The sequence below is a fragment of the Perca fluviatilis genome, chromosome 23 (genome assembly GCF_010015445.1).
Source record: "Perca fluviatilis chromosome 23, GENO_Pfluv_1.0, whole genome shotgun sequence".
Taxonomy (NCBI): Eukaryota; Metazoa; Chordata; class Actinopteri; order Perciformes; family Percidae; genus Perca; species Perca fluviatilis.
The window spans coordinates 9,802,265-9,828,634 of record NC_053134.1 but is presented as its reverse complement, the minus strand read 5'-3'; the positions used below and the strand labels follow the sequence as shown (position 1 = coordinate 9,828,634).

Here is a 26,370-nt window from a genome sequence, read left to right as displayed (position 1 = left end):
GGTTTTTTCGAAGGGGCTGCTGATTTCACATCATGATTAGTGTGACAACATTTTTGTCATCATCGCCTACATTTCACAAGGAGAGGCTGGAGAGAGGATGTGTACAGTTGGGAGGGGGGGGCAGGAAAAGGAGGGAGGGAGCAGATGTAGGAGGCTGTAGTGTGAAATGCTATGGCAAAAAGGCAGTTGTATTGCTTTGAACATATCAAGGTTTTCTTCCTCCCCCTCTTGCCATGTTGTCTTTCTGCAGCTGATCTTCTATTCATCAGGGACTGATTGAGCAGTTATTCAAATGGTGGATGACAATGGAGATAGCCCTGAAAGATTGCTTTGAAAATAATGATGCACAAGGCCCTCCGCTAAAACATCATCAGTCATAAGGAGCACTCTCTCGTACATATTATATACATGGCACTTCATTGATCTCTGCCGGGAGGTCAGAGTGCAGGGTCAGCTTGAGGAGCTGAAGATACTCAGTAGATTGAGCATTATGTAGGTCTGGTTGTCACGGGTCAGTTGATAAAAAGATTGAATGAAAAGCTAGTCTATATCCACGACGTTCCACTTCCGGGATTCCTCCGGTGCCGTGGGAAATTCTGCCGCATGTCCCTCTTTTCAGCCGGATGTCCCTCTTTTCGGCCGGATGTCCGTTTCCTTACGTTTTCTTTGTGTTGGCATTCTAAACTCCAGTCGATTTCTGAGGACTATAGTTAACTGCTCATCAGATCTCTGCAGGGTAAATCCAGACAGCTAGCAAGACTATCTGTCCAATCTGAGTTTTCTGTTGCACGACTAAAACAACTTATGTTCTACCAAAACAAGTTCCTTCCAGAGGCTAATTTACAGCGGCACCATGGCTCCGTCTTAGCGCCCCCTATGACGATAGGTTTGTGATTGGTTTAAAAAAATGACAATAAACCAGAGCACGTTTTTCTCCCATCTCTGAATGCTGTGTGGACTAGCCAGACCCTCCTTCGCAGCGCTGTGGAACAAGGTCTGACAATGCGAGACCAAAGACCATAGAGCATGTTAATATTAATGGACAAAGCATCCGGTTCGGCGAAGTGCTGCAAATGCCGAAGTGCCTTAAACCTGCATTCTATCTGAATTCCAGCAGGGGGCGACACGTGCGGTTGCAAAAGGAGTTTGGTTTCTGTAGAAGTCTTTGAGAAAGTGATCCACTTCTCACTTGATTTATTACCTCAGTAAACATTTCATAATGAGTTCACTCATAGCAGATCTCCACAAACCAATGGGTGACGTCGCACATGCTCTGTCCATTAAAATTAACAGTCTATGTGCGACACTGATGAAAAGCCAACCTGCAACCCAGACAATGAAATCAAATGGACTTAACAATCCTCACAGTTTTTTTGCTCATTTAACATCTAAGTTGCATGGTTTTAGATTCACATGACAGCAATACAACTTTATAATAAGATATTTTGCTGTAATCTTATAAAGATTAATATATATATATAAAAAAACTGTATTCTTCAGTCTTGAGTGTTATTATTATATGTTATAAGTCACTTGGTCATTATGGTTTGCATTCGCCTTTCATGACTATAGACATATCTCATCATAAAACAAAAAACTGCATAATAAAAAAACATCGTTATATAAAGTGACTTTTTTTATTTATAATTGTATTGTACTTATTTCATTTTATATCCCATATGTGTTTACCACTGGTTGTGTTTAATGTTTACTGTGCGTGGTTGAAATAACAGGAAAATTAAAAAATGAAAATAAAAAAAAAGTTTGTAGCCTACTGTCTCTATGGGTGTGCACCCGTTCTCTTAATACATCCATGGTGTGCACAAAAAGCAGTCATGGCCCATATAAGATTAGGAATTTCCGTTTTTATACTTCCATGGTAACGCCGAACACCAATCATTACCTGCATATGTTTTTAAGGATATAAATAAGAGTAATACAAAATCATCAAGTGTACGCAATAAATATACAACTAACATGTGCTTTGTAATAGGAATTTGTGAAAACGTACAAGACGTTCATTGATGTAGCCGATTATACTGGGAATAATTCCTTTCAACATTAGCACCTAAACACAACATAACTTCCGGGTAACGGCACCGGAAACACTTCTAGCTTGCAGAAAGGCGGATCCCTCTCAGCTACTTTGCCTTTCAGAACTTCTTTTGAGCCTGTATTTACCTGCCATTCCTCGGCGGGTCACGCCAAATCCAACAAAAATCGTTTTCTTAAGTATTGGAACGACATTTTATTCAGTCGAGTTCTGCAACCTTACTTACCACGACGACAGGAGGAGTTTTCAAGCTATAGCTGGCTAGCTAACTTTAACGCACTAGCTAGCATTTAACTTGACAACTGCCCTGCAGCATAACAGGGAAGGAGCAACACCGGAGCAAAGACAGGAAAATGGGAGATAAAGAATTGATGTGGGCATTGAAGACCGGAGACCTCGATGAGGTGGAAGCCAAACTAGTAACGGTAAGATAACGGTGATTTGACTTTTTTTACTGCGAGTTGTGTGCAACAATTTTTTGACAAGTGGCTGCTTAGCTAGCTAATGTAGCTAACTAACGCCAGTAAGCAGGCTGGCTGGCTGGCTAGCTAGCTAGTTTACGGTAGCTGGAGTTGGGTAATGCCAAGTTGGGTTCACTAATATTGGCAAGCTACCGGGGCGTGTTGTATCCGTACCGTTATGTGTAACGTTAGCTAGTTTATGGAGCTTTAATTGAGCTTGAATTCGTTTTGAAACATTTCAAGGCTGGAGTAACACGTTAGCGTAGACCTAACATACACAGCTGAATGCCAAGATAGCATAACGTTAGTTAGCATAACATCGTGCTACTCTTACCTAGAGAAAAAGCAATGGGTCGTTGTTTTGCTAACTATATCTCGGCTCCAATTGTATAACGTTAGCTAGTCATTAACATTGGAACGTTACTTGGAGGTTTGGGTGTTGAGTTCGGCTAGCAAACGCTATCGTTGCCACTTTCCGCTGAAGGCAACCTGTTGGAAAGCTAACTAACAACAGCATCAGCTGGTACGTGGTAACGTTACACATTGTAGATAGACAGCTGACTGCTACCGTTATGTCGATTATAATTTCAGCAGCCTTGACCACACTAGTTTTTGACAATACGTGAGTTTTTGGACAACGTTTATTATAGTCGGTAGAATGGGGATCTGTTAATGTGAGATAAGTGTAGGTCATTGCTAGCGAGCTAACCACCACACGGGCCCGTGCTCCAGCAGTGTCTAGTGATTCTCAAAGTCGGGTCCGGGGACCCAGTTACATTATTATGGCTTACTTTTTTTTTTTTTTTTTTTTTTTTAAAGCTTCTAGTTCAACAATATAATATAATATTTTTTTAATCTATAATAGTTCACAGATTACCTTCTAATCTGACAAATCTATAACCATTAAAATGCAAATATGTTTAAAACATGTCTAATAGCTTTCTATATACATTTCTCTTGTGTTCTTTGACATAACTAAGACTATGGAAGTGTTAAAAAAAAATCTGTCATCAAATCATGCCAAGGGACACAGGAGTTTCAAGTATCCCTTGCTTTTGTAGATTAAAAACTTGTCTCTGCTGGAGGAAGTGATGTTTGCTGTTACCGTAACAGTCCTAAATTAAGTTATTGTGAACGTTGACTTGATATTGGCTTAATGTTAATTTAAACAACTGCAGTGTTGGGCGATATGGAGAAAATCAGATATCATAATATTCTTGAACAAATACCTCTATCAATATTGCGGCGATATTCTAGGGTTGACAGTTGGTTCTTTAACAAAATATCTTCACACTTAGATTTTAGATAAATAATCATCAGTAATATGGACATAATGTCTAAGTGGGGAAAAGGCAAAGCAAATAATAGAACAGCTAGAACAGTCTGGTATCACGATATCGATATAATATCTAGGGCTGTGTTCGATTGAAGAAATTCTTAGTCGCCTAACACTCATTCAATTGTATCGACTAATCGATTAGTTGATTTAATCGACAGATCTGTAAATCTGAGTTTCTCAGCAAAGAGTCATGCAAAAGGATGCATATATTGAATAAGATAATGCCTCCTTTGCATATTTAAACGCAACATTTCAGAAAACGTGTAAAACAACAAATAATTCCCTTAATGAAAGTAATCAAAGTAGGTTTCACGGGGATATCTATTAGGTAAAATGTCAACCCTTAATTCTTGTGTTTACCAGACGTGCTCTTACGTTCTTGGAAACAAGTCATTCAGCATGAAAAAAGCATCAAACAGGACTAATCAACTAAAGAAATCTAAGTTGACTAAGACCAAAACGACCGATTAGTCGACTAATCGACTAAGAGGGAGCAGCCCTAATAATATCAATATATTACCCGGCCCTAGTGTTTCCTCTATATACATTTAGCAACGGTGCACCGCAATTAGAAAATTGTTGCTGCCGCTCCTTCAGCATTTTATAAAATGTCATAAAGTCGTGATTAAACGACTGCAGAGCCGTCCGCTCCACTGTACTCAAGCGAACAGTCATTCGCTCTCTCTCCCCTTTGAGGGTGAGCAACTGGAACAGTGACAGGACGTCATCACTCCCAAAGTCATGACAACCAAATGAACAACAGCGCAAGTACATCATTTTCTTCTCCGGCTATGTGAGAAACAACGCCGAAAGCATCAACCGCTAATTTACCACCCTGTGAAATATGACAGCTATAGTGGAAGATAGCATTAAATAATCGTGATTTCAATATTGACCAAAGTAATCGTGATTATGTTTTTTTTTTTTTTTTTTTTTCATAATCGAGCAGCCCTAACCTGTGCTTTTCCCGCCATCACAAGATCAAATGTCTGCAGTGAAAAAGGCCTTCTGCAGTGAAAAAGGCCTTCTGCAGCAGGTAGAGGAATTTAGTTGTCAATTACATTCATTCAACAACATAATTTCATATAGGGCTGCAGCTATCGATTATTTTAGTAATCGAATATTCTACCGATTATTCCATCGATTAATCGAGTAATCGGATAAGAAATACTTAGTAAGAAATACTTAGTAAACAGCAATAGTAAATATTTATTATTGCTGTTTACTAAAAAAAAGGAAACCTGTTGCTTGTATATATACAAAAGACTGGTTTCCTTTTTTAGAAAAAGCAAAACATTTTATTGCCAAATTCCAAGACCCTTAAAAAGAAATACATTACAATAGTACATTTTTGGTGGCCCAAATGTTAATATTATTCACCCAATTCCCCTTCTTGCCTCTGGCTCTTTGCACTGGATATGCAAAAGAGCTGTTCACTGACCAGAGGGTTTACAGCAGGGCTACTCAACTACACTGTTCTGGGGGACACATTTTCAGAAGCCTAATACACAGAGGAGGGCATAGCTATATCTATGGTGAGGAGAAAGAATAAAGAATGCATGATGACGTCATTCACGTGCATATTAAGTAGCCATGCTGGGGGGAGGAGCCGGTTTGTCTCCGGCAGCAGCTACATTTCCAAAGATTAGAAGCAAACTAATAAAAAGTTACACTACAAACCGACAGCTTTCGTTTTAGCTTGGTAAAACATCGCTATTAGCAGAGTAGCATGTTGTAGGCTAGTTGTGTAAAACATCGCTATTAGCAAAATAGCATGCTGCAGGCTAGTTGTGTAAACAGCGCTGTGGACGAGAGCAGCAGACGTTAGCTACCTTGTGTCGGGTTGGCTCCGTGGAAGGGATGAGTACACTGGAGGTTTGTTACAGAGTAGGGCTGCACGATTATGGCCAAAATGATAATCACGATTATTTTGATCAATATTGAGATCACGATTAATTATCACGATTATTTGTTGATTTTAGCCAAAACAAATTTTATTCTATAATTATAACTGCTTTTACATCCATATTGTGCTACATTCCTCCTTTATTGAAGGATACTGTGAAGGAGTATGCCATTTCAGCTGTTGTGCGACCGCTTTCCACACATGCATGTTTGCCGTGAAAAATACAGGCAACGCAATTTTCTGTTCACGTTAACGGCGCATGTGGTGCCTGGTATCTACCGGAGGAAATGGCTACACGGATTTCTGTGGCTCATTACACTGCCACTTACATGTCTGCGTTAGCCTTTTGATGCTCCGAAACCCACGCGTTAGAGGCAACATAAACATCGCTGAATGTCACGCTTAGTAAACACTAATGAAACGCTATATACAGCAGGTAACGTTAGCCTACCGTTAGCCACAGTAGTAACTGGATTAAACATGGCTAAAATGCTGACTGCTAAACAGTGTAGTGTGTCTGTATTTCACTGTAGGATTCCAACAGCGGGACATTCAACAGTCTGCTGCTAAAGCTATGAGCTAAAAGACACAAACTAGCACTGGTCACTGCTGTTGTCTGAAAAACAACACAGACGGGACAAAACGTTGCGTTTACTGGTAAACTGGTAAACATCGTGACCGGCTTATGATGACCGACTGCTACCTGTTGTGGAATTTTCCTCACGTTACTCTGTCCTCTGTGACTGTCTACATCTAGAAACCATTGACATATATATTAATGGACCAATAGACCCCGTTGCTCTGGACGGAGACCAGTGAAGGCTATTAGAAGCACTTTTCCGGTGATGGCCAGCTTTACTGCGCAGCCTCCAACTGACAGAGACAGCGTAAATGTGACGTGAGCAACGTGTCTGAAAGTTGTAAGTGTTCTGGTAGCTGTGCCAAGAGAAATCTCAATCATTCCCAATCTTACAGAGACGGAGAGTGTAGGTATATGTAAGGAGATAACATAAGCACAGGCTAATTATTGCTAACTAACATGCTAGTTAACATTAGTAATTAAACCTAAACAGCTAACGTAGTCGAAACTGCTCGCGAGCTTCCTCTGTACATACGGTAATTCCTCTACTGTGCGACAGTAAGTCACTTGGCGTACGTCACAATCGTTAGCCTACTTTTTACAAAAACGTCTGCTACGTCGCAGCCAACGTGAGATACAAGGTAATGGAGCCTTTTATACGTTGTTGTGTTTCTTCGAACTAAACAATGGACAAATCGAAGTCTTTAAACGCCGGATGTAAAGTTATTCTCAGTCAAGTGACGTAAAAATAAAATGGCGGTCAGCGGAATGCTAACAGGAGGTGATGGCCAGTTAGCAACAAAATGGCGCCATGATGGCTCGAGTTCTGAAGCGAAGCTTACCCCCTTGCTAGAAACTAAGCTGCGCAGTGCAGGCAGGGAACAGCTCTGATTGGCACATGGAGACATGTGATCAGACAGTGGTTTATGGAGCGCTAGATTGGCTTTGCAAAAACTGTTCTATGAAGGGAATGACGCATTTTAAATATCGCTCGATCACGTGATCGTGATTAAAATTCGATTAATTGTGCAGCCCTATTACAGAGGTGATGTAGCAGCATGTTTGCAGCTTAAAATGATCCCAAACTTTCTGTCGTTTTCTCTCGCCTGTCTCTCCCTTTTAGACCCTCGCTATTTTCGTCTTCCTTCATTTGTAATATGGGCCGTCAGTCTTGTGTCCGCAGAAGCGCAAACCTCTTGTGCGCTAGTAATAATCCTCCGTGCGGAAACACAGTGAGCCGTACAACCTTAATTACTTTGATTTAACGAAGCTTCGAGGCAAAGAATTTTGCTTCGAGGATTTTTTGTAATCGAATTATTCGACTTATTCGAAGAATCGTTGCAGCCCTAATTTCATACATTTGTATCATTTAACTGTAATATAGGAAGTAGTACCAGGAAAGGACAATATTTAAGTTGTAAAATTACATTATAATATCTAGAATTACAGATTATATATTATCTTCTGTCAATGTAATAATACAGTATCTTCCAGTTGTTTCGTTTTCCTATTCCCTCCTTTGATTGTCATCTCGGCCTTATATATTTGCTCGTTGATGCTCCAGCTGAATCCGATACCAAGCTAGCTCTTTCATCCCCAGATCAGGTGTTCATATGAGGGTCTTGTACAACAAGATATTCCTCTACATAAATAGGCTATATAATTCTACTTCTATATTATGTTATGGAGACCCATTTCAGAGCTAATTAATGCCCTTTTCCACAAATTGCCTCTATCTATAATATTCAGACAATTAGTTCTGGAGGGCCACCTGGAACACTAAGCTGTGTGGTTAGTGTTAAGGGAATGAGGAAGAGTGGTGAGTGTGTCTGTCTTTTCTCTTGGCTGCAAGGCTGACAGTCTGAAGTCTACAGCACCACAGCAGGAAAGTGAAGTGAATTAATTTTGATTCCGATTCACAAGGTCCCGATTTCATTTCCGATTCAATAACAATTCAATTAGGGATATTTCATTTGCAAAACCAATTTTGCTTGAATACAAAAAAGACATTCTACAATTGTACAAGGTTCCCTCTAACCTGGTGCATTATTAAAGTTAAATAATGTTTACATTAATTGACCCCAAGGTAGTTGCATTAATGTACTTTTTATTTTACATGAACACACTACAGCAGTCAACACAATAAAGTGCAACTCTACAGACTCTACAGTCAGTGAGTATTGATTGACCGTTCATTCAGATGTATTGAGGTGAGAGTCCAATGGCCAGGCCAGTTTTTCCCTCGCCACAATGTAGCTTGACTTTGGAGCATTATTTAATTATTCTTCCCAACCAGCTAGCATGGCATAGTTGGTACCAATAGATTCCTTAGGTCTTCTAATTGATACAGAGAGATCAATTATGGATTTGAATCGATATCAATGACATTTTTTTCTCAATTTCGATTTGAATCCGAAAATCTATTTTTTTATTTATTTTTATCGCAGCCTTACGTGTGACAGCACTGAGTTTAATTTTTATTTTATGTTAATGTGCTTTTTTTTCCCCTTTTGCAGGCTGAAGATGTAAACCGGACCTTGGAAGGTGGGAGGAAGCCTCTGCACTATGCTGCAGACTTTGGTCAGACAGATGTGGTGGAGTACCTCATTTCTAAGGGAGCAGATATTAATGTAAGAGCCACAACAGCACAACACATTGTTTTTGCGTTCATTTATGCACTGTCCAGGGTTGCAAGGACCACAAAAAATAACAGTGTCCATAACTTTACTTTATAGACTAGACAAACAAAATAAGGAGTTCAAATTAAACAGTTTGACATTAGGCTTAAAGTAGTCCGGCTGTTAAAACCAGTTTATCATATGCTATTTCAGCTGTTGTCCATTCTCTCATTCAGTATTGTCTAGGCTTGCCAGACCTCACATTTAGCCTGATGGGCCCCTTGATCCTAGATAGTCTCTACTAGTGGTTGTTGTAGTAGATTGAGCTGTATCCACTAAAAGGGCACTTACCTGTCCAACAGGATTGACATCTGCCATTTGGATGCAGCGCTTTTGTAATTGCAAGATTTTTCTAAAGGCCTCCTATGCCTGTTCAGTAACTCGTAGAATTGTAAGTGCAAAGCAGCATGAATCGACTATAAGACCTAGATGGTTGTCTGTTATTTGTAGATCAATAGTGTTCTGTCGAGTTTCTAGGGTGAGTTTCTTCCTGATGCTCAAGACATTAGTTAGGTACATCTCACCCCTTGCCTGAGATTGGATACAACAGCTCAACATCATAGCATCCCCTAGTTCGATCTTCACAGACACAAGGATTTAAAGTCGTACCAACATAGTCTTTCCTTCCAACCCCAAAAATGTTTGCACATTTCCTTATTTATCTAGATAACCAGCTAAGCTTCTGAAACACGGGAGATAAAGTGTTGTTGAAGTGCAGTGTGCTTTCTTTTCATTTCTGGATATGATAAGGGATAAGTAAAACCTCTCTCTCACAGGAATTCTTTTTCTTATTTATATTTGAGAAAAATAGGGATGTGCCCCTTGTGTATGAGGATTGGGGTCATGCCTATGATCTGCTCATACCTACATTTCCCAAAACAAATTTTTGTTCTGTCTCCCACTCATGCCTTTCCCACCTGCTCCCCACACAGGCTCCAGACAAACATGGGCTCACTCCACTGATCTCTGCCTGTTTCGAGGGTCACGCCTCCTGTGTCAAGGTCCTGCTAGAAAAGGTTGGTACTTTTATTTGAGCATGCACCAGTGTTTCCTCTATGTTGATTGGCAAGTGGCGGTCCGCCACGTTTAGATTTCTCCCGCCACGGTATCAGAAATATATATATATATATATATACATACACACACACACAAAAAGCCCTAAGTAAAATGTATTTGTATAGCACCTTTCACAGATAAAAATCACAAAGTGCTTCACAATGAAATGCAATTCAACACAAGAAGTCACAATACGAGCACATTGAAATACAAATAGAAAATATAACAAACAACCATAAAAAAAACCATCGACTAAGTAAAAGCCTGCTTGAACAGCAGAGTCTTCAGCTGCTTTTTAAAAGATTCGACAGAATCCACACAACGTAGCGAGAGAGGCAAGTCATTCCACAGCCTAGGAGCCACTGCTTGTCTATCAGCAGTGATTGTAAAGAGCGCGTCGACGGAGAATAGCGCAGACACGCGCTTCACAACACGAGTGGGCACGCGCGCCACTCGGAGAAAAGGGAGAAAGAAAAAAGACAGGCTGGCCCGGAGGACCCGGTTGAGTAGGGCTGCAGCTATCGATTATTTTAGTAATCGAATATTCTACCGATTATTCCATCGATTAATCGAGTAATCGGATAAGAAATACTTAGTAAGAAATACTTAGTAAACAGCAATAGTAAATATTTATTATTGCTGTTTACTTAAAAAAAGGAAACCTGTCGCTTGTGTATATATACCAAAAGACTGGTTTGGTTTCTTTAGAAAAAAGCAAAAAAGACCCTTAAAAAGAAATACATTACAATAGTACATTTTTTGGTGGCGAAATGTTAATATTTTTCAACCCAATTCCCCTTCTTGCCTCTGGCTCTTTGCACTGGATATGCAAAAGAGCTGTTCACTGACCAGAGGGTTTACAGCAGGGCTACTCAACTACACTGTTCTGGGGACACATTTTCAGAAGCCTAATACACAGTGAGGAGCATAGCTATATCTATGGTGAGGTGAAAGAATAAAGAATGCATGATGACGTCATTCACGTGCATATTAAGTAGCCATGCTGGGGAGGGGAGCCGGTTGGTTGCCCGGCAGCAGCTAAATTTCCAAAGATTAGAAGCAAACTAATAAAAGTTACACTACAAACCGACAGCTTTCGTTTTAGCTTGGTAAAACATCGCTATTAGCAGAGTAGCATGTTGTAGGCTAGTTGTGTAAAACCTCGCTATTAGCAAAATAGCATGCTGCAGGCTAGTTGTGTAAACAGCACGGTGGACGAGAGCAGCAGACGTTAGCTACCTTGTATCGGGTTAGCTCCGTGGAAGGGATGAGTACACTGGAGGTTTGTTACAGAGGTGATGTAGCAGCATGTTTGCAGCTTAAAATGATCCCAAACTTTCTGTCGTTTTCTCTCGCCTGTCTCTCCCTTTTAGACCCTCGCTATTTTCGCTTTTCCTTCATTTGTAATATGGGCCGTCATTGGGTTCCGGTGTCCAGAACGCGCAAACCTCTTGTGCGCTAGTAATAATCCTCCGTGCGGAAACACAGTGAGCCTTACAACCTTAATTACATTGATTTAACGAAGCTTCGAGGCAAAGAATTTTGCTTCGAGGATTTTTTGTAATCGAATTATTCGAGTTATTCGAAGAATCGTTGCAGCCCTACGGTTGAGATGGCATGTGTGCATTCTTGACAACTGTCGTATAACTTATATTGTCAGTTCAATATCGCCCTTGATATCATATCATGGCGTAGTAGGCTAAACCGTGATTATTTCATACATTCATGAAACATATTGGGGGAAATTCATTCAACATAATTCTCAGCCAAATAACAATTAAAAGTATGCTATTTGAACATTTATAACCTAACCTAACCTGGCAGGCACTGCCTCCGATTTGGTGTCTGCTGCGGTGCGCAGCGCAGCTCGGACCGTGTGCCGCTGCCCTTTTTTTCCTCCATAAACTCCACTCTCAGCTGTGTGCAATGATTCCAGCCAGTTGTAGCATGTATAAAGTTATATGAACACGTAGAGCTGCCGCCCTCATTGTGTAGGGCACCTACTGCTTCTTCACAGAGCCAGCCCGGTGCTTTTCTTCTGATTCAGAAACCACCATCCGCCCGTAGCCTCACGTTACCCGACTGCGCTTTGCTTATAGCATCGCCTCGATGCATTGCCCACATTTTTATTTCCCCCCCCTTTTTTTTTTTTTTTTTCCAAAAGTTTTTTTTTTTTTCCACCAAGATGCATCTTCAACCAAGCAAAAGATTAAAAACAAAACCGCGAAAATCCGAGCGGTCAATATGACAGTATGGCCAAAATAGGTCAAAGTGATTGTATTTTCTTTGCCTTTTGTGTAATGTACAGTATATAAAAACTATTTTAAATGAAAATACAGACTCTTTTAGGAAAAGTCAGGTACCAGCAGGATTGTATTTCTTTATTAAGCAAAGTTATTACACATATAAATTTCAAAACGGTTCAAAATGACTGTCCTGGTTCTAGTGTAACCCAGCCTTGGAGTTATTTTTCCAAAAGCCAAGAAAAATCAAATGCACACTGCAAGGCTGCCAACTTTGCCACTGAGGCAAATATGCAATTAGTTTCATTATGAATGGTTTCATATTATAGCCTACTTTGGGTTCTGGTTTCCCTATGAAGAAGTTCTTGTAAAATTAATTTTGTAGACCTACAGTTCCTCAGAAATACAGTTCAATCAAAACGAAATCAAAATATGCCTCATTGTGTGTGAATAGAGGTGAATAAATATATTTGTTTGTGTTGCAGCGAAGTGTCAGTTCTGTTTAATACGTAAAACATTTGCCGCGGGGTCCGACAGATCTGCCCCCACTGCTAAAAAGAATCCTAGAGGAAACACTGGGCACTTATTCATGCATCTGCACACAGAAGTGCCCTGGTGTCCTTCACCCCTGAGTGCATGTCGATGTGTCCGAGGCTCCACGTGAGCATTGAGTGCTGATGAGGTAACTCATTGGACAAAAGGCCCTTTAACACAGTCCTGTGGAGGCTGTGCTGGAATGTTCGTAGAGCATGACACAGTATTGCTGCTGTTCATTTGTATTGTGTCTGTGTTTTTAAGCGGTTTCATTCATAGGTGCACATGCCCTTTGCTCTGCCCCATCCTTCAGCCTCAGCCTTGCTCAGGTGTTTAGCTCTGGAACTATCTTAAATGCTACCTCAGTCAAACACAGTCACATCTGTGAGGAGAGGGACGATACTGAGTCAGCCACAATTGTCCTAGGCTGTAGATATCCACTCGAATAAGAAGCATACTATAATACATGTCCGTCACTGTCAAATGGGAAGCCTCATTTGTAGGTGGAGGAGCTTTCTATTGAAAGGTCGATGCCTCTTGTACATCTTACCTCTGTGACTCAGAATTACATGAATGGCAATAACATACATGTAAATGACAGATCTTCTACTCTAGGCTGGTGGAGTTCCGTTTTACCACTTCTCAAATGAGCCAGACTGCAGTTGGATTGATGTCCCTGTGGACAATGAATGTCACACTAATGGGAGCTACAATAGCTACTTGTCTTTCAAGACCTCCTTCAGTTCTTTGTCTCTGGTAGCCCTTTGTCATTGAACACTCGTGTTTCATTAGAATAAAAACGATGTGTATAGCGGACATCTTCCTGATTTAATATCATTATTTTTATATCTGTAGCATGCCTCATGTCACCCAAAAAACTTAAGTGGCAGTCAAGCTTATTGGTCACATCTTGTAGCTGCAATCATTACACTGCAAGAATGCAATGATGCAGTGAACATGAGCTTAACAATGGGCATGGAAGAGCTTTAAAAATGATCAAAGATTTCACATCAGTAACTAAAATGTATGGTCAGTTTTAGTCTATTGCTTGAATGTAAAGTTAATGGCACTAGCTCAGTACCACTATGAGAGAGGAGCCTACAACTGCACTACATGATGCCCTGTAGACAGCTCACATGCATTTACAGTCAAAGTCAGCTGCACACCAGCAGCTGTGTGTTCCAGCCAGGCTAAATGAGGCAGGGTAAATGAAAGCTCCTCTACAGAGTTGTTTCATGGTGGCATCATCTTGGCTCAACAAAGTAATGGGAAGAGGGGAGGGGGCATTCACACGCTAAGTCACACCGATTAGGGAAGTCATTTTTGCACTCTATACAATCGCATATGCACCATTCAGGCAGACTTTTCAATCAGTTCTCAGTTTTAACTGCACGGTGAAGCAGACGTTTGAAAAGAGGAAACCATAATCTGTTTATGGGAAACACTGTTGTTCAGCTAGAGAGACACTGACGTAGTAGTCCACTGCTTACTTATTCCTATATTCAGCTGTATCAATCTTCCATTTTCATCAACACAGCCGCATGCCCCGGCCCTCGCATCAACAAGCCAGCAAAGTCTTGCAAGCAATCGGCCAGCAGCTGGCTAGCTGTCAGTGCTGTTGGCTCAAAGATTAACCAAAACAATTGGCCAGTGCCAACAGGAAGAACATTTCAGTTTACTACTCCAGGGTTAAAAGCATCGAAAAAGTCTTAAATTTGATAATATCAAATTAAGGCCTTAAAAGCCTTGAATTTGGTATGCAAAGCCTTGCATTTCGTTACAAAGGTCTTATTTTTTTTTTTCTTTCCTAGGATTAAGTTCATACTGTAACAAAATTAACAGTTACTCTTTAGGCTAATTTTAAAAACTGACTGGAGCCCGTCGCTGGACGCACCGGAGGACCGAGACCCAAAGTAAACACGCCCTTTGACCGGTACTGGGGGGGGTGGTTTAGCAGTTAAACTGAGCGGAGGATGTGCGGTGTGTGTCGGAGCCTGGCTGGCCGCTCTGCGTCTTCAGACAAAGCTCAAGCTAACGGCTTATTAGCTAGCCAAACACTGAGTGGTAACATGTGAAAAGATTGGATCTGTGAGACCATTAATCTGCTTGGTGTGTGTCTTTATAACAAACCGAGCGAGCAGCTGCCGGACTCTAACATCTGTTGATCCGTGCAGGACTTCACTGTGAGCGAACTGTTTAGAGACGATGTGACCAGTAGGTAACATTAAAGCGCCCATATTATGCTCATTTTCAGGTTCATAACTGTATTTTAAGGTTGTACCAGAATAGGTTTACATGGTTTAATTTTCTAAAAACACCATATTTTGTTGTACTGCACAGCTCTCTCTCACTGCTGCAGATCCTCTTTTCACCTGGTTTCTGTTTTAGCTACAGAGTGAGACCTCTTTTCATCTTCTTCTTCTGTACTATCTTTGATTGCACTCGCACATGCTCAGTAGTTCAGATGTAGATCATGTCAGCTAGCTAACTCTAGAGACAGTAAAAGAAAGGCTGTTTCTTCAACTTTGGTCAGTTACAAGGCAGGATTAGCTGGGAGACTTCTAAATGAGGGCACACATGTAAGTAGTTCTTTTGTAGATTATGGTGAACTTGTGTGTGTTGTAGCAGTGCTTTGCTATTGAGAACGACGTAGCATGCTAGTGTTAGCATTAGTGTTAGCATGCTAATGCTAACGGTTAGCATGCTAACGAACTAACGGTTGCGGTTAGCCAGCTCATTTTGGACTGTGACATCACAGTCCGAGCCGATTTTGAACAGCTCAATCGGAGACTGAATGCAGGACACATTCAGAAACCGTATCTCACTCAAAACAGCATGGATGGATTTTTTTCAAAGTTTGTATGTGTGTGGAAGCACCAGAGACACAAAAGAACACCCCAAATCCCAGAAAAAGTGTTTTTTTTTCATAATATGGGCACTTTAAAGGTTGTCTGCTACTTTAGCAGAGCTGCAAGTAAATGCTGAACTGAGCTGTCTGTTTTCAGTGTTATACACTGCTGCAGGTATTCATGCACAACTGTTGTTGGTGATTTCCAGAGGTGGAAGACTTACTCAGATCATGTATTGTAGTAAAAGAAGAAAAAACAGTGTTGTAGAGTTACAAATTACTTGTCAGTTACAAATCCTGCATTCAACATCTTCCTTAAGTAATAGTACAAAAGTATTATCAATATATACTTAAAGTACCAAAAGTAAAAGTGCTCATTATGTAGTGTAATATCTTATTTTATTGGATTATATTATGATCCAATAAATTGTATTATATATGACTCATGATTTAAATAAAATGTTTTATTTAATTCAAGTAGCCTACTTGTACATAATTATTTTCTAGAGGTTAAAATGTATACAGATTTGACATTTTCCCTTCATAATTCTGTTGGAATGGGTACGAAGTTGGCATTGAATTTCATTTGAAATGTTATTAAAAAGGCCTTAAAAAGCCTTGAATTTAAGTTGGAGGATCCTGGGGTTACTCAGTAAGTTCTTTCCCATAAAAGTAGCTAGCGTAATGCTGGTAAGCATCGGCACTTACATTGTTCTGAATTAAACCTCACACAGAATTATTTTCTATTGCAGTCTAAAAGCTGTATTAACTTTCAGTTTTGTGACAACAAGATAGTATCAAGAATTCTTGGTTGTCTTATTGTGGTGATGCTGAAGCTTCTTTGAGAAAGGTCTTCTAAGAAAGAGGAAGTACAGTTCCGAGCTGTCTGCTAGATGACACATTTTCTGTCCGTACGAGTTTTAAACATCACATTGTTACATGCCACCTCCACATCACAGTTATAGAACTTTATAATTAAAACCACTATACTGTTAAAAATGCATAAAAAATAAATACGAAGTCTTCATTATTAACTTGTCATTTCCCTTTTATTTTGCCTGCTACCAGTGTCCTATCCACAGCGGCAGTACATCCTTGTGAAAGCCAAAAGCTCTTTGACGTCTGAAATGGGCAGCTATGCAATTACCACCTCTGCATTGTAAATTAAAGCCCCTTGGGTGAACATTCATAGAAAAGCCTTTGTCTGTGGTATCATATGAGACAAGACAGGGAGCCATAGCTCATCTGAACAGGGATTACAGTGGAAGGCGAAGATAGGAGCCAACACACAGGTTTGCTCTTCTCATGGCTTCGTGTTCATCTCCACTAAGCACCAACAAGGATTAACGCACAAATGCAGCCAAAAGGTCATCAGTCACCACTGGGACCAGATCTCAATAAATCTATCCCTGGAAGCTCTGGAAACTCTCCGTGTGTCTTAACATTAAATAGATCCCGCAGCCACCTTATTGACCATGCTGCTGCACATCCACTCAGTCTGGCAACACCTGTAGTACCACAGTGCAGTGGATAAAAGGAATCCACTGAGAATAATGAATTGTGACTATTCAACTGCCAGTCTTGTGTTTGCAGACATAATGGCATGGTTCCCTGGTGCATAATGGGAGCTGACCCCTGCCCCCCTGACTGCGTGCTGTGCTGTTGTTGGCAATGACTTATGAAAGGCCATTTTAACCCCAATAGCTGACCCAGCTGTAAGATCCTTGTCAAGAGTACGGACTGCAGCCTGCAGAGGCCAGCCAGCTAATTATAAGTCAACAATGAAAGGGCACACACAGGATTGCACACATGAATACGCTCGCATCATTTTCTTCTATGAGGAACATGACCATTGACTAGGAAGAAATGCAGTATTTTGTAAAGTCAGTTCCTATTGTTGCCTCAGCTTTTAAACTTGACCCTATAATTGTTATTGACTTGTTTTTGTAGAGGGATGTACACACTACATGCCCTGTAAACACAAAAGCTAACACAAAAGCTAGTAGAACCATTTGATTTTGTTCTGGCTGTTACATGTGTATCCCTAGTAGAGCTGCAATGATTAGTCAATTGACCGAAAATTAATTGGCAATCAGTTAAAGTAATTTTTCAAGCAAAAATTCACCAAATTCTTTTTTCCAGCTTCAAGAATGTGAATCTGCTGCTTTTCCTTGTTTTAACATTATTGTAAACGTAGTTTCTTTTGGGTTTTGTACAATTGATCGGACAAAATTAGACATCAAGGGCATCAACCTGGACTTCAGTAAGTTGTTTGATTTTTTTTTTTTTTAATGTTTTGTAGACAAGCAATTAATTGATCATTTGAGAAACTAATCAATTATGAAAAAAGTTAGTTGCTGCCCTGGTTCCTAATATGCTGAATTGCTATTATGGATTTATCATAATGTGAAGTCCAATCAGCCTAAATGACTCTCCTTCCTACATTCCAACACCTTTGGTGCAGCTTGTTAACCTTTGTTATACCAAATATATATATTTCAACCAAAGCTTAGCTGACACAACTTGCACCAATACAGATATAGATCTTTCTTGTTTTTTGCACTGGGTGCAGTGTTTCCCACAGATTAGGATGCAACTTGTGGCGGTGGGTGTGTGTCGCCCCGTGTCAAGAGAGCGAGCGAGAGAGATGCTGTCCTCATCTCCTACTTCATTGCCTAACAAATCTATCTCTTTCTCCCCCCTGTCTTTCACTTGTTGAAGCCTGAAAATACTGTAAAACAAATTAACAACATTACTAATTACACTGATCAGACTGTTGAGCTCTGTTTCACACTGATACCTCCGGTTCAGGCTGGTCCTCATCCTCAACACGTGCCTTTTTCAGTCGCAGAAAATACTTTTCAATACTCATCTGGATTGAAGCAGCAAACATTCAGTGTAAAAGTAAAAAATGACATTATTCACAATACGTTTATTTGATTCACAGCTGCTAAATATAGTGTTTTGACCTCGACAACCCAAATGCATTTTACTGCAAACTTGCGACTAGTTAACTTTCTAAAGCGGGCACAATCGCTGTTTGCTAATAGTCGGGTCGGTGATTGTGAATGTGCGATTGTGTAAAAGTGTTCACGAGATCGATAACAACCTTTAGTGAACTTGTGAATTTCGCCAGTCGTCTTCTCTCCTTGATGGAGACAGACGCTGTGTGCACAGTGGGATCGATGGTGTTTTAAGCCTCCAACGTCGCCTTACAGGCACTAACCCTCACCGTAACCTTAAACATAACCATTGCCGCGGTGCCTGGAAGGTGACGTTTGTGGGCTTAAAAAAACCCAACACTCTAGAATACTGTTATAGGCAATATGGGTGTGTGGTGACCAGAAGAAAATGCTCCATTAAAGGATTGTTTTAGCTCGAATATGATGGTGCGCAAAGGTACACAAGTGTCTTTTGTTTGACACCTTTTGTTCCCAGTCAAGCGTAGTACTGATGGTGAAAGGGCTAGGGTAAAGGTGTAATCCTGTTTCCTGCCATCTAAATGAGGCCTGTAGAGTCGGTTACTAGGTATGGTCTTGAACCAGGTCCTAATGACCTCCCTGGAGCTGGAGAAATAAGGGAGGGGAGGGGGGGGGGGAGAAAGTTTCCTCCTATCTTCACATTCTCCTCTTCAGCCCCTGAACTCACTTGAGTGGAGAGCAGACTGGTTACCAGGTACCTAGTCTCGCATTGCCAGACCTTACCACAGTGCTGCGGAGTAAGGTCTGGCTCCTCCAAGCATACATTCCGGGATCCGAGAAAAAAAACAACGCTCTGCGTTTTCATGTCTTTTAAACAAATCACAATCGTCTTGGACGGTGCTAGGCTCCGCATGCAGAGACAATGGCTGCGAAAAATAGTCTCGGGAATTTAACTGTTCACACAATACAGTAAAGTGAGCTATTTCAATTAGCTGGATACATGGTTAAACGTAATTTGCTCTTACCAGTGTATCCCCTGTGTGTATTTTGTAAGTAAGTTAGTCAAATTTATTCATATAGCTATTTTCACATATAAAAAATCAAAAAGTGCTTAACATAAAACATACAATATGATACATATTAAAACAGAGTACAATTAGTCTGGAGAGGTCATCCAAAGGCCTGTTTAAAAACTTAAACTCATAACAAATCCCCTTGCTTTGCCAGACCCTCCTCCAAAGCGTGCTGAAGGAAGGTCTGGCTACTCCACATAGCATTCGGGGATGGGAGGAAAACGTGCTCTGGTTTAATGGCTTTTCTTTAAACCAATCGGAATCACCATGGGCGGTGCTGAACTCCGCACAGAGCTGCTGCAAAATAGTCGTGCGAGAGAAAACTCAGATTGGACAGATGGTCTAGCTAGCTGTCTCAATTTACCATGCAGAGATCTGAGGGGCAGTTAACGATAGTCCTTATATATCCACCAAATTTAAAATTCCAAGACAAGCGAAAGGAAACGGGAAATGCATGGATCATGGATCCGGCAGAATTTCCTGCATCACCGGCGCAATCCCGAAGTGGAACGCAAAGGATATAGACTAGATAGATATTGCCAAAAAGGTATTCTTTGTAAATGTTTACAATCATTCCCTGAAATAACCAAGCAGGCCTGCCTTATTGCACAATCCAAATTTTCTTTAAAACTTTTTCAAAGAGTAGCTTGCTAGCTCTGAGTTTCTGGTTATTTCCCGTAGCGAACGGAGTTTAAGAATGGCAACACAGAAAGAAGAAGGTGAGGGACATTTGCAACATGTTTTGAGATCAGTTATGATTAGGGCTGCAGCTATCGATTCTTTTTGTAATCAATTAATCTAGCACTTTATCAATCGATTAATCGGATATTTTTTTTTTGTGCATTTTTAAACAACCCAAACCAAAATTTTTATTGCCTACATTTCTTACAATATCATCTCTCAAAAAACTAAACATATTAAGTGCATTTAAGTGCCATATTACATTGTTTTTTCAAATGATATCAACCTCAAACTAAGGCATACATTAAACATACACAAACATTACATTAAGATGTGCAACTTAACTTTCAGAACTACAAGTTTCAACCTGAGACTGATCTGTATATACAGTAGGCCTATATGTAAATATTAGTTATACTCAACTAGGGCTGGGCGATATGGCCTAAAAATAAAATCCCCGATTTAAGATTTAAATCGATTTTTTTTCTCCCTCTACTTAAAATCAATCTGCAGATGACAAAGAAATTGTTCAAAACAAGTTTTATTTTGTTTTGACTCATACACACACATGGGGCATGTACCATTATGATTATTCATGCCAATTTTGTGGAAATATAAATTGGTTTGAGGTTGGTTTTTTTTGGGGGGGGGGGCTATATATTCAACAACAAAACGGATGCGTGAGATAAAGCTGTTTTCACACATACAGGTGGTAATTCACTTCTCGTTCCTCGCTAAAAGTTCCAATCATTTTAACGTTATTGTGCAACCTTGCCCCTATTTTCACCTGTTGCTGAGTAACGTACGTTAACATCCCATGGTCTCTTGAATGTAGCATACCTGTAGCAAGCTCCTTCGTAGCGATAAAAACAAACGTCGAAGCGGAGCTCCGTGCGGCGTATGCAAGTTGTTTAAGCCGCTACAGACCTCCGTCACAGCTTGGTTGTATCAGCAGCATTTAGTAGATGTGTTAAGCCGCAAAAGAATTCCTCAACACCGCCTCTGGTGCCCCGCATGGTGCTCCTTCAGGTCAGCTGCAGCTGGTGGTTCAGTTACTGAGAATAGGTGACTCTCGGCCGGGGACAGTGCACCGCGAGCGGCCGGTCATTTCGGCGGAGATTACGGATAAGTAAGTAATGAAACGACTGGTTAAGAAAATAATTAATGTTAGTCCCTGTCGCTGCCATGTTGTTTGTGTATCTCTATGGCAAACGCGCAGGGGAAGAGATGAGCCCGTTCGGAGCTACGGGTGCCCAGAGGGGAGCATCGGCGGATGTTAAGTTATTAAACATATAAGTTATTTAATAGATTTTTCATTTAAACAAATCCACGTTGACTACACATTCGAGTTAATCGATTTATCGCCCAGCCCTATACTCAACCTATTTATATAAGAAGAAGAAGAAGAAAAAAAAAAGAGAAGAAGAGAGAGAGAGAGAGAGAGAGAGAGAGAGAGAGAGAGAGAGAGAGAGAGAGAGAGAGAGAGAGAGAGAGAGAGAGAGAGAGAGAGAGAGAGAGAGAGAGAGAGAGAGAGAGAGAGAGAGAGAGAGAGAGAGAGAGAGAGAGAGAGAGAGAGAGAACGCGTCGGCTCATCAGATCGTGATTTACTTTAGTCGGTCCTCTTCGTGGAATGGAGGATTAAGTTAGACTCCATGTTTTCTGTTGAGATGCTAAAGCGCTGACGTCGTGCTATTATCGTGGTAAGCTAGTTTGATTTTGCAGTAGACACGCTGTACAGAGTTTTAGTTTTAATTACGTTTGAACTGATTCCAAACTTTGGACACTTTCTATCGTTTTCTCCAGCCTGTCTCTTCTCTTAGCCCCTCGCTATTTACGCTCTAGCATGTGTCGCCAGCAGCAGACTAAGAGCATAGACGGTATATAAAGACTAAGAGCCGCGTCTGTGCGACAGTAATAATGCTCCGTGCGGAAACACCGTCCGTCAGCGATACAACGTTGGTAACATTGATTTAACGAAGCTTCGAGGCAGTCATTTTGCATCGAGGATTTTTTGTAATCGAATTATTCGAGTTATTCGAGGAATCGTTTCAGCCCTAGTTATGATCATTTTAATCTAGTTACGATGAGCCTCCAGGAAGTCAAAGGTCTTGACCAAGACATAGCCTGGCACATACAGTAACCTCCCTTTTTAAAAAGGGGATTTGTAGTTTTTGCATATCGTTTTTTTTATGGATTAAACCAAATAGATATAATGTGTTAATTCATGAGCTTTAGTAGTGTTTGTAGACTGATTTAATTACCATTGAACATAGCCAGGCTAGCTGTTTCTCTGTTTCCAGTCTTTGTGCAAAGCTAAGTCTTTGTGCTAGTCATTGGATGGCTATAGCTTCATATTTAGCTTACAGACGAGGGTCTCAGAAAGAAAGCCAAACGTTACACAACAGGGCTTTAACATAAATGGAGTGTTGGCAGGTTCACACTTCTGAGAATTGTGAAGCATGTTCTGAATTGACAAAACCGTCTCTTAGTTTGTCTTTCGTCTCCTTACCAATTAGAGATGCAGATCTGACAGGTTACCCCTCAGCCTTGGTAAATCTCCCTTGCTCGGGATGCACTCTGTTGCTCCTGTGGCATGGAATTTGCACCCAGACAACCATCCTCACACTGCCGAGCACTTGAACTGGGTTGCATTGTTTTTGATGCCCTGCTACTCCACGCAACAATAGACTCTCTCTGCCATGACTCTGTAAGCCCTTTGCTAAGAGGCTAAAGTTGGCAGGGCACACAAAAGGACGTCTCTTCGCTACATGCCCCTCAACTCCTCTGTTATGGTTTTTCACTACGTGTGCATTCAACACATTGCTTGTCTCGTTCTCTCTTTTTTATATATTTTTTTGTTCTTTGTAATCTGAATGGTCCACTTGCATCTCTTTCACATATGCCTATATTTGGAGCAGTTAATATCTTATGTTACTATACCACACATTTTAATAATGAAACAATGACATAAACAATGTTTAAAATATGTATTACATAAATACTTTTGTTTTTAAGTTACTTTACAGCCATTGAATCTGTAAGCATTTTAAATGAACATGTCAGGACTACAATCTAGGGGTGGGCGATATGGACAAAAAATAACATCTCTATTTTTGAAGATAATTAGACGATATCCTTTAAATTGTCTTTTTTAAAGTCAGTTACTTAATCACTGATGATAATAATGGGCACAATGTTGAATGAAAACTATTATTTATTTTATAGTATTCAAGTAAAAACGATTCAAAGACATACAAAATACTCATTGAGCTAGTGTAGGAACATTGAACTCGGACTACACATTCAGTTGTACACCTCTGCTGTAATGTAAATTGTGCAGCATACAAGCATGATGAAATCATAATAATAAACAAAGGGCTCTGTTCTGTAACATATTGCACACAACCATGTCCTTATTGGAAGCAGTCCTGGAGCTGGGATAGGGTAGTGTCAGTCCAGGTTCTGATAGTCCTTCTAGTTGGCTGTATAGTCCTTCTGACCGGGGATTTATGCTGGGATCAGGAATAGTTGGATGTGATCTGACTGGCCCAGGTGAGGGAGAGGCGCAGTTCTGTATGCTATGTTAGAGTATACATGGTCTAGTGTGTTCTTCCCTCTAGTAGCACAATCTACATGCTGGAAAAAAGCTGGGGAGTACAGACTTTAAGGACGCCTTGTTTAAGTCCCCTGCTACAATATTTATCCCCCGCACTGCAGTTTGTTCACTATGGTTAGCAGTGAGCCAAACTTGTGCTAATGTTAGCATCAGGGGCTATGTGGACGGCAGTGTGCTGTTTTCGTGGTAAATAAAATGGCCTGTATATTACCAACAGGGCTTCCAGGTCAGGTGAGCAGTGCTGGGCAACGATCCTGCTGTAGGTACGGGAGGATACAGTTAGAAAAATGTTTTATGATAAGAAAGAGGTGTGATTTACATCATTGACTGTATACTTGTGTTACATTATCTGGGTCATAACAGTGATATGTGACAAAAGAAGTATCCTAAAATTTATTAAACATTTTAATTTGTTTAAAAAAAGTAATGCATCAATAAATCTTTTACAATTTGACTGAAAGAAACATGCGCTGTTTATCTCAATTTTTAGACAATTGATTATACAGCAAAATTTTGAATTAGTAGAAAAGGTTATTCATTTAGTAGATTACATTCTAATAAATCCCTTCTTCAAGCCCGATCAGATTTGTAGCTTGTCAATCACGCCAGATCAGAGCCGTGGTAAAGGGGTCTTGCTTTTGAGAATGTAGTAAACTGTTGAAAAGTTTGATCAGGATTGTCCGATTTGCAGTGTTCATCTTCCGAATGGCGGTGTCCATCGCTCCTTGTATGGGTGTGCCTGTTTGTGTGCTCTCCACCTCATATCTTTTAGCTGCCCTCTCGTCTTGCTTTGAATTCCAGTGTTTATCCAACAGCAAACTTGTTTTGTCACTCACGGCAATATATGTTGTACTGTACATGGCTTGCAATTAGGCCTGTAACAATTATTAAATAATGGTCTAACCGCAATTATTTTTCATAACCGCGCAGTGTTTCCTCTAGGATTTTTTTAGCAGTGGGGGCAGATCTGTCGGGGACCCCCCCTACCGGCAAATGTTTTACGTAAACAGAACTGACACTTCGCTGCAACACAAACAAATATATTTATTCACCTCTATTCACACACAATGAGGCGTATTTTGATTTTGTTTTGATTGAACTGTATTTTTGAGGAACTGTAGGTCTACAAAATTAAAGGTCCAATATGTAATATTTGTACAGTAATAAATCCAAAATTGACACCAATGTCTCATCAGATATTAAGGAAACATGTTCAACTGAAATACTATCTTTTCTGACAACAATGCTAATGTCAGTATTTTTTCTTTTTGAAATTTACATTCCGTGACGGAATTTATGTTTATGTTTTGATCTGTGTGTTGTTATCAACGGCCCAGTTTGACAACCAGGCCGGGTTGCCAGATATACCTGTAAAAACGTAAACCCAGCGCGCTACAGCTGTAACGGTAGTACAGCCATGAAAGCAGCACACAAACGAACAGGATCAACGGATATAGATTCTACCCGACCTAAAAAAAAGTAAACGGCATGTTTCTAACCGTTGCGTGACCAGAGACTAACAACCCCCTGGTAAATATTGGAGATGTATTTGAAAGACGGAGACAGCTTAGATCCCAAAAGGACGCAGAATTGGCTTATTTCCTTCTGAACAGGTAAGCATTAGCTTCAGGCTAATTTATCACAGCCACTAGGGACGGGCATTTTATGTCATTTCAACATTTGTGTTCTCACATTGAATTATATAGCTAGAGTACCCGAGTTGGTTACTCGCAAAAACAATTTAGACATAGCCAGTAAAGTGATCCCGACTGGTCCTGGCTAACGCCGCCATGCTAACCCTGTCAACTGCTAACGTTACCGGGAGGACCAGGCAAGCGGGCCATGGCTGTTTACAACGTGTAGTTCAGCGGCTGGAGCCGCCAACGGTGCGTTATTTTAAGCCACGAGAGGGGGGCTGTAAATCGGGAAGAGAGGACTGTGAGTTTGCAGTGTGTTTAGCGATTGTTGCCGTAATTCTAAGCCAATGAAGTGTGTTCCGTCGGCAAGGTAGTGGTATTTTTAGCGTTTCGTATTGTAATTCTAAGCCGAGGAAGTGTGCCTGACTGGCGTGTGGAGAGGACGGTGAGGTTGTTGTGTTTTTAGCAGTTCATACTGTAATTTTAACCCGAAAAAGTGTCTGTCAGTTGGTTACAGAGCTCTGCGTGAGCACAGGCTTTTATGACGGTCAATATAGCCAGCATATAACGTTAGCTACCCCACTGTGCTGTGGAGTAATGTCTGTCTATGTGAGACTAGCATCTAACATTAGCTACTCTGCTGTGCTGTGGCGTAATGTCTGGCTATGTGAGAAAATCGTCTAGCAACATTGTTGTGAATGCTGCGGTCTCAGCCTGGCAACCCCCGTGAACTTCGAGTCTGGG

General features: G+C 40.6%; 1 protein-coding gene across 1 annotated transcript in view; it reads left to right on the top strand.

Moving 5' to 3' along the window:
* Window positions 1-2,091: 2,091 nt before the first annotated feature.
* mtpn (myotrophin) overlaps window positions 2,092-26,370 on the top strand; it is a 30,091-nt gene continuing 5,812 nt past the window's right edge. Inside the window, exons 1-3 of the mRNA XM_039792105.1 lie at window positions 2,092-2,478; window positions 8,856-8,969; window positions 9,950-10,033. Of these exons, the coding sequence (XP_039648039.1) occupies window positions 2,407-2,478; window positions 8,856-8,969; window positions 9,950-10,033 (270 nt within the window). The 5' untranslated portion in view covers window positions 2,092-2,406. The remainder of the gene's footprint in view (window positions 2,479-8,855; window positions 8,970-9,949; window positions 10,034-26,370) is intronic.